The 9,930-nt window shown below is 33.5% G+C and overlaps 1 protein-coding gene across 1 annotated transcript in view; it reads right to left on the bottom strand.

Moving 5' to 3' along the window:
• Nucleotides 1-7,370, bottom strand: part of LOC106465789 (IQ domain-containing protein G-like) — a 41,404-nt gene extending 34,034 nt beyond the window's left edge. Inside the window, exons 1-3 of the mRNA XM_022393722.1 lie at nt 7,360-7,370; nt 6,518-6,616; nt 5,861-5,985 (exon numbers count right to left, since the gene is read on the bottom strand). Of these exons, the coding sequence (XP_022249430.1) occupies nt 5,861-5,962 (102 nt within the window). The 5' untranslated portion in view covers nt 5,963-5,985; nt 6,518-6,616; nt 7,360-7,370. The remainder of the gene's footprint in view (nt 1-5,860; nt 5,986-6,517; nt 6,617-7,359) is intronic.
• Between the last annotated feature and the right edge of the window lie 2,560 nt (nt 7,371-9,930).

Here is a 9,930-nt window from a genome sequence, read left to right as displayed (position 1 = left end):
TTATTTTCTTTGGGTCTTTCTTATATTGCCCTCCCAAGTGGCACAGTCGGTATGTCTGCAGACTTACAACGCTAGAAACCGGGTTTCGATACCCATGGTGGGCAGAGCACAGATAGCCCATTGTGTAGCTTTGTGCATAACTTTAAACAAACAAACAAATTTTTATATTGTAATTAATATATTGTTTAACTCTCATGTTTTATCTCTCATTCTATTCTATTCTTGTATATAATTTCCTTTTAAAATATCCTGAAGTAGCTTGTCACTGACTGGCAGACTTGTTTATAGCTTGAAAAAGTGCTTTTGCTCAAACAGACACCTTAGAATTGAAAAATAAAACTAAAGATTTTTAAATTAATTAATCTTCTAAAGTGTATAATATATATATGTGTGTGTGTGTATGTATGAAACTTTTAAAGATAAGTAAAAATAAGGTATTAGGGATATAAATAACCATCTTGTGTAAGACAACTTACAGAGCAATCAATCTGATTTTGCACAAGACAGAAGGAGGGAAGGAAAATAAAAAAATGAGTAAGCTCAATTCATCATATGAGGACTATGGCAGAAAAAGCTAAACATCTTTGAGTATATGCTGTGAGCAAGTTAGATGTTCATGCCCCAAGTGATAAAAATCTAAATAAACTAATCTGGGATAATATATGAAAAAAAAAGATGTTTCCTGAGGGCATAACAAATAAAAAACAGATATACCCAACTGTAAGTGCATCAAAAATGAATTGAGGACTCATTACTTACAACCAATAAAGCAGTGACTAGAATATGCCTTTTAGATTCTCTAGCAAAATGTACACAGTGGTCTACTGGATAGAGTTGGGTTTCTTAACAGAAGTAGTAGAGCAAAATATATTGTCATAAGAATCTTTTGCTGAATACTAACATGCCCCCTCAGTCTCATACCACTTATATTCCACTGACAGATGAGGAATTCCTCAATACTGACTTCCCCAATAGTTATGGATTGGAGAAAAAGGGTTCTTCTATACCTCAGTAGAAGATGAGGAGAAATGAATGTGCATGGGGAAGAGCACCAGAAAGGTGTGTGGACTGTTATTATCAAGCACAACCATCTGGAATTACGTCTCATACTTTGAGACAGTGAAATGGGTTAATGCAACTAAGGACAGCAGGTGTAAGGGCAAACTCACAACTGGCACTTTTGTTTTTTGTTTTGTATTTTCAAGTGCAAAATGACTTGGAAGTAGTCATTGTGGAAAACCACATCTCAACAGTGGGAACTTAGAAGGTAAGGATAGGCTTAACATTGTTTGTATCTTTGCACTTGATGAGGATTTTGAGTAAGTATTTAATGTGAGGCAATACCATCTGCTTGGTGGGTACCATCATCTCTATAATATATATATATATATCCAAGAATAAGGTACAGGATTTATTGGTACAACATTCAGTCTGAGTGTAAACAGAGGAGTGTCATGCAGTGTGAGCCACCACACAGATTAGATTCCCTGCATAATGGAAGACCAGTGTGATACCTGACTGTGGACATTATCACTGAAAATGGACATAGAGACAAATAAACTTTGTTTCCCTGAAGAACAGAAGTCATATAAAGATGAGTAAACAGATAGAACCTGAAGAACAATGTGGTTGAGGTTCATGAGGCTCCAAGTAGATGCAAGTCTAGGTAATGTGGGAGAAGATGAACATTCAAGGTTGTGTGGGATCTAGTGAGCCACCACAACTGCAAAAGGTGTATCTCTGGAGATACCTGTATTGGCAGGCCAAACATTACTGAAGGTGACAAAGAAAAATAAGGGACTCAAAAAAAAAAGATTCATGCAGGAAAGGATAGAGACATGACACTCCTGATATTAAGAGCTCCATGTCCAAAGACACAGAAGTGAGAGTCCCCCACTGCTAGTGGATGAAAAATGTTTAGGGGTTGAGACTGAAATGGAAAGCTGAACCAGTCACCTCATACAAGACAACTTCCAAAGGAGAAAAGACATTACAACAACACTGAAAGGAACATGAAGTTAAAAATCCACAGGGTAGTGGTACAACAGACCTCAACAATTTATCTTCCAAGTAAAAACACATTCCAAACCCAATGAAAAAAGGTACAACCGTCAACTCAAATGGAAGTACTGAGAACCAAATTTTCAACCACTGAAGACAAACTGAAGGAAGCATAAGGTGGGCAGACAAATTGGAATGTGGAGAAAGTGTCTGAGACCTTGAAACAAGATATTCACCACAAGAGAGTAAGAAAATACCAATTGGAAACTAAAGAAAGACCAGAGCTGGGTCAAGCAGGCCAGAATATTATCTGTTTGACAACCTCCCATCTTCATGTGAATGATAAAAAGACAGGAGTAAAACTACATAGTAGAGTTGAGAAATTGTCTTATGACACTTGAAAAAGTTAAGGTGGAGGATAGAAGTACAGAAGATACCCTTCAGGAAGCACCTGAGAAACAAAGTGGAAGTGCAGAGTTTCCACAGAAATGAAACAGGGGTAGCTCCAAAGCCCATGATGGACAGTCTTCAAAGAGGAGGGAACATTGTTAGTAATAACAGGACAAGGAACAGAAGAGGGGATTGACTCCACAAAGCCATATGTAACAAGAATCCTGGGAGAGCCCCCTAGTCCCAAAGGCAAGAAACCACAGTGAGAAGAGATGACTACTGAAGAGCTGCATAAGGTCAAATGCCAGTGTATAAGGAATACCCCAAAAAAACACATCAAAAAGAAAAGATGCAAAACAGGGGTCTTGGAGAGGAGATTGAAGGTGGTGAAAGTCAGAAAGTAAGGCACCTTGAGAAAGTACATCCAATAAATAAAGAAATCAAGGTAATTGGGAGAAAATGGAAATAAACTGAGAGTAAGGTGGAAGACAGGTTTGTGCAAGTCATCCCAATAAAGCTGATGGGGCCATGATGGAAAATCTCCAAGAGTAAGATATGAGTAGTAGTAGATGGAATAAAAAAAAAAGGAAGGAAAAAGAGGAAATCACTAAACTGAAAGAAAGAATTCAATTGAAGGAAGCTCATTCAGTAATATCACTGACTGTCAGTGTCCCTAACTGTCATGACAGTATTGGATGACTCCTGTGAAGGAATGTCAAAAACCTCGGGAGATGTCAGAAACATGAGAACATGAATGCATAATCCAGTTAATATACTAAACTGATGTTGTGATGCTCCACCTTTGTAAAATACATAGAAAACAGGTTATTTTTGTTAGTAGTTCAGAAGAAAGTGAGCAAGATATGGCAATGGTGTATACATCTTGATGATCTTGAAGAGAACAGAATGAAACTCATACACTAGATTAAATAATGGGAACAGCTAGTATAGGATGTCCTTGACAGTAAAGCTTCAACAGATATCTTATAATCTGATAAGGTTCTACAGATCACCTCTCATGTCTCAAATTAGACAGGGTATACCACACACTAGTTTTCCATCCCCTAACTTTTTTAACATCCAACAATAAGTTAGAGTAAATTTGGTTTTGTTGACTTCTATAGCTATTTCTCCTCTAGTTAGTTTCCAAACCACTACTTTAGCAATAATAGTGTAGCAACTGAGATTTGTAACTTTGCTTTTCCCTTATAATTAGTCTCTCATCCTTAAATGGAGTGACCCTCTATTACCACTCTTCTCTTTGTGGTGATTATGCAGATCAGTCAGTCTTTTAAACAGGCAGGAAGCAGTCATACAGATGTTTGTAGTCTCAGTCACTGACAATGTTGCAGTCTCTTCTTTTTGTTTAGTTATTGTTTTAATTTCTGTGTGGGTTTTTACAGTGTTCATTTAGTGTTGTGGTTATGGATAAATCAAATTAAACCTGTAAAAATTAAGCTAAAGGTAATGTATAGTTTGGTGGTCCCACAATGGTGGATACTCATTCAGTCTGAGGGAATAGCATGTTGTAGCATTGCTGAGAAGTTTGACATGTCTTTTTACTTATGTTCTATGTTTACAGTGCTGGAAGGGTCTTCATCACTCAGTGGCGGGAATTTATATTTAGTTGAAGTTTTGGTCTAGAAATTGCTCATGTATGATCCACTAGTTCTAAGGACATCAGGTTGTTAGTTTTGTAGTACTGAAGTTGTAAGTAACCATATTGGCTGTTGTGCTCACTGAAACTTATCTTAGCATAATGTGCTTTTATTTTTTGTTTTATGATTTGAATATTAGGGCAAGTGTCAAGTCACATTTGTATAATAGCTTAAATAATTGTACAGCTTGAAGATAAATATGCTAATGAAAAAATTGATCAACAAGACTAAATTGTATACCCAAAGTTTAAGGAGTTGTACAAAATAAGTTTGAATAGTAATTTGTATAACATAACAAAATTGGTACTAATTGTATAATGATGTTAATTTGTAAAATGATTGATACTAGTATCTATTCAGAATGATAAAATTAATAAAGAAAGTTAAACTGATCTTTACTATCCATAATTTAACAGAAACTTTAAAACAAAGGTGTCATTGAAAAGGGTGGTTTGTTGCAATTAAGTATTACACATTTTGGGTTTTCAGTAACAGTGTTAAATCTAGCATCCAATGATGTGATTGATTTTGCCAGCACCAAAACAAGATAAGCAGAGAAGTAACATATGTTGAAGATTTGCAGTATTTTTTCCCATTTACTTTAACAGTACACTTTTTTGGGCCTGCAAATAGCAGTCCTACTAATTATTACAAAGTATCACAAACTAATCACATGATAATAACAACAAAGTACCACAAATACATGTGCAATAAGGTCAAAAATCTTCAGCCACAACTACATGTAATTTCATTTGTAAAAACCATCAAAATGGATCATTACAACAAAGATTAAGCTGCTTTATCAATTCATTACAGTATTTTTTGTTAAGTTTTTGCTAATATTTTATGTTATGCAATAACTTTATTATTATGTTTATTTTGATTACCAGTGTTGTATATACATATATTATTTTCATTTTAAAATGTTTTCTTACTGTAAAGTGCTTCACTACAAGGCAATAAAGTTTTTTTTCTCCAATTATATGTATGTTTTGTGTCTTATCTATTGAGTTTATTGCTTAATTTGTGATACTTTATGATTACTTTGCAGTCAGTTTGTGGTAATTTGAGGTAATTAGTAGGACTCACAAATAATACTAAGTTACTGACTGAGTAACAATCAGTGGTCAACAGCTATTCAGTCCACATCTCCGCACTCTGAAAAATTTAAATATCATGAAGCCTAAAAAGCCCATTCTTTGGAAAGCAGCAGTTAAAATCCTAGCCTATTATAACACACATAACCAAATCAAAAAAGTACAAAGACATGACAAAGAAACAAAAATTACAAACCAATGATATAGCAACGAGCCTTGAGAATACTTAAGTAAAGGAAAGATCCTGCTAAAAATCATGGCACTCTATAAGCTACAATTAACAAAAATTAATTCCTAATCAAATAAAATAACATATATTGTACTAAATTATAAGAGGAGGAAGAGCAAGAAAACCTCAGTGACTTAGTTTAATATAATAAAATGCTTTCACAACTTTTTAATCCCCAACTTTTTATTCCTCTTAAAACTCCACTCTTTGATTTCTCACATTTTATATTCTCAATCCCTTCCCTTATTAGTATCAAATCAGCCCGAGCCTCATTTTTTGTCTTCAACAATATTTACTCCATGTTTCAGTAACACATTATTTTTAACAGCTATTATCAGACTAACATTTGAAAAGTGGTCATAGCTATATAATGTAGGCCAATTTTAATCTTATCACTAAACTCTACAGTAATAAAAATAAAACACATTTGAAAGGTTAATAAGAGAAAAATAATAATTAAAATTAATGTATTAGAGCTGTACTACCTTTTCTGAAAACCTTAAAACTTCTCCAAGGACTTGCAATTGAGCAATAGATTCTTCAAGAACAAACGAAATTAACTGTGCTTCAAATGGTAACATTTTCATTCTGAATAAATTTGAAAAATTCTCTACAGAGACATAAAAAAAAAAAGAAATAGAGAGAACAGCATATATTAGAAAGTTGAGATAATTTTACAAAGTCAGTTATTGTTAAAAGTATTAAATTGTAGCCAGTAGGCATAAGCTATTTACTTTTAGTTTTTATACTAAAATTGCAGGAAATTCTAACTATTATATACCACTGGCATTTTTGTGAGAGACTTATATCAAAATAATTTTACGCTATTTATTTGACATTATATTTATAGACTTATGCTGGAACTTCTTTAAGCTTGTGGCTAATCAAGGAATGCATTAAGCCTCTATGTCATAGGCACTATTTTCCATTTTACCTCTGGTGAAAAGAAATCTGTAATATATAGTACAAGAAGTGTTTGATATGAAAACAAACATCCCACTTAAGTTAAAGTTAACATACATTTTCACATCAAATAGTTCTTCCATTACTAGCCCTGATGAAGCAACAATGGAGAAAGTTTGGCCTAAATAAAAATGTTCTTTATTATTATCTGAAGAGTAAAGGTTAATGCTGTAACTTACCCAACTGAATTCCTAAATTCTCTTGAACCACCAGGGATGACAGGTCACATTCTGAAATTAAAGGTTGGTTTCCAAAAATGTTGTTGAGAAATCTTGATCCTCCAAAATTATGTAATGACAAAAGTTTAATTGTTAAGACTTTACTGCCACATGTTATCGAAGCTATAACTACAGCTGGTCATGCCAAATGTGAATATGTCTTCATTCCAAAAATTCCTTTGCTACCAAGTGATTACCCATTTGAATTTAGAAGGATCCAATTCCCAGTTACAATTTGTTTTAAAATATCAACTAATAAGGCATAAGGTCAAAATTTAAAGGTTGCTGGATTGTTCCTAAAACAGCCTTGCTTTCACATGATCAATTCTATGCAAGATGTTTGTGGGTTGGATCTCATCAAAACCTGTTTATAATGTCAGAAGAAGGAATCTAATGTGATACATCACGAAGCTTTCAGTTAGACTGTATAATTTTTGTTTTGAAAATCAAAGGTTTAAATAAGAGTTAAAATACTATGAAAATTGAATTTTTTAAAAAAGTGTTCTTAAAAGTAATTTAATTGTGTTTTTAAATACCTATTCCAAGCATTTTGGACACCTGTGCAGGTAATTAACCTAGTATTAATATAAAATCAAAGTAAGATAGATTATCCACAACTTAGTAAATTTTATATTAAACTTTTTTTACAGTTTACAAATATGAAAATATCTAAACGTCATGAGCTGCCTCTATTATCTGTAGATTTTACCTAAAACGGGCCTAACGTGTTAAACATGAAAACTATATTGGAACAAAATGATCGTGGAACTTTCTAATATTACGTACAGTAGACGATAATTTACCTGATGATAACCACACGAGTGGTCGAAACGTTGTTATAAAATTAAAAATATAAAATATTCCACTTGGAAAACTGTGTCTCTGGACTTTTATTTATGAAAACTACGTGTTTATTTATTTTTCTTTTGGTCTCCTAGCAACAAGGGATAGCGCCATCTCATTGAAATTGACTCATGCTTCTACTGGTCTGTTTTCGTATTTCATTGTAAATAATTAGTTAAAGAGAAACTGTGCTTTAGATTTTAATATGTAAATATTATACAGTAAACAGTTTTATTAATATCAGTTGTTTGATATCAGGTTTTATGTACGTGTGTGGGCAGGATTCTTTACAGTAGGTGTCTGTGACGTGTTGTTGATAAATTTTAACAATAAACAGACAGGACACATTTCACTTGTTTTAAAATAATATATCTAAAATAAGTCAAAAGTATATACAAATGTTTGTTACACAGTTAATCACCTCAGTTATATACAGAGCTTTTAATAATCGCGTCTTTTCATAAAGAGTCCACAGAAGTTAGTTCGTTTACTTTAGAACCCAATGGACAAGACAAATTATTTTCTCTACTCTGTTATTGCAATACAATCTATGATAATAACATTTTAAAAAGTCGCCACTATACACTCTATATAGCTAAGCTTACAAACCCTTTCTAAATCTATTTGACTATATCTCTCCCTAACTTTGTCTTACTTTCGCTTTCACTAACTTACTTACTTGCATTAAGTTGTCACCTATTGCCTGACTGAGACTAGAACTTTCTACAAATTATGAGATGTTATGATGTAAGAATACCGATTCAAATAACGCACGAAAGAAGCAGTAAGAAAAATTCGGAAGGTTCGAGTAAAATGATGTCATTTCACAACAATTGAACCACACAACAAATGATCCATAAACAGTTACATAGGCAAGCCTGTGATACATTATCACTTCTAAAAATAACTTACTTTAACCCTATCATTGGCTCAGATCAAACAGGTAATTTGAAACTTCATACTTTTCTTTTTTTGGCAGGATCTGAGCGGTATTTCTGTATCTATATTATAAACAGTATGATGTTGTTGTTTTGCTTTTTAATGATCTATCTTCAAAATAGTTTATGTTCAAGATTTAATTTCGATTACACCGCTGGCTGAAGTAATATATAAAAATACCTGAGACTTTTTTCAATTTATAGCAACTATTTTTTTGAAAACGTAAGTGTAATAATATTAAACTTATTACGCTGTTTCATAATTGTTTACCACTAGAGTTCGAATTATTTTTCAAAAGTTAACTAAAGCGATGAATGATTTACAGGATTAAATAAGTGTAACATATTCCTTATAATAGAGATTGATATTGACACATTTGTTCTTTCAAAGCTGCCTCCCCCCACTGGCCCAGCGGTAAGTATGTAGGCTTACAACGCTGAAAATCAGGTTTCGATACCCGTGGTGGGTAGAACACGGATAGTTCACTGTGCAGCTTTGTGCTTAACAATAACAACTAACTTTCACAGCTGAATTAATCACCAAAGCGCATTATATATAAAGAACACGCATTGATACTTTAACACCATCTATAGTAATGTGTAGCACATGTAGTTACAGACATCTTATAGCTAGAAGTTGTGCGTGGCCTAGTGGATAGCGTGTCGGACTATGAATTTAAGGTCTTTGAATAACGTCAGGAAATCGTGCTCCACACTTTGGAGCTGTGGGTGTGTTATAAGGCTGATAGTACAATTCAGTTATTTAATTACAGTTGCCTAAGAGTTAGCGGTGGGTGCTATTGATTAGCTTCCTTCCCTCTACTCTTTAAGCTCAACATTAGGGACAGCTAGCCCAGATACTCGCTGTGTAACTGTGGGAATATCTGATAAGAAACAAGAAAAAGGATGGTTTGCCATGTGGTCTGAAATGCAACTGATTGGTCATTCAGCCTAAAAAATATACAGCGTTAGCGTATAAACTAGTTTATATCGTATAAACAGAGTTTTCAAAGAACTTCAAATTGTTCATGAATCATAGCTACATCTCGGAGAAGTCATTTGACTGTTTTACTGATGTGAAAAGCCACAGTACAAATGGAAGCCGATCACAGTATGTTGATAGGAATTGTCTACAAATTTTTCAAGATGCCATTAACAGAATGAGTTAAGGAACTACATCCAAATCATTAATACAGTTGTTTGAGAACCTGGAAAAAATAGATGCCAAGGTCATGTCCAACGGGTCAAAAAACACATGGAGTAAGATTGTTGTATTTTTTTTACAGATGATCGTGATTTACCCTGCAGCTAGATGTTTATACTTATTTGGAGAAAATATGGGACCAGATCAACCACAATTTCATACTGCATATGGCAGTGGTAAAATATGGTGTGTGCGGACATTAACATTGGTGAACTTAGAGATCTCGGTCTCCTAAAGAATGATATTAATGATAACAGATTAAATAAACTATAATCTATGTAATTCTTTCTGCCACATGCTATTGTAATTGGCTTTGACTTCTCTGCCACATGCTATTGTAATTGGCTGAATTGCAATATTTTTATTATAATAAAATGGTAAAAAGATTC

Source organism: Limulus polyphemus, unplaced genomic scaffold, assembly GCF_000517525.1.
Source record: "Limulus polyphemus unplaced genomic scaffold, Limulus_polyphemus-2.1.2 Scaffold2051, whole genome shotgun sequence".
NCBI lineage: Eukaryota > Metazoa > Arthropoda > Merostomata > Xiphosura > Limulidae > Limulus > Limulus polyphemus.
The sequence above is the reverse complement of the archived record's forward strand: the minus strand, read 5'-3'. Positions and strand labels throughout refer to the sequence as shown.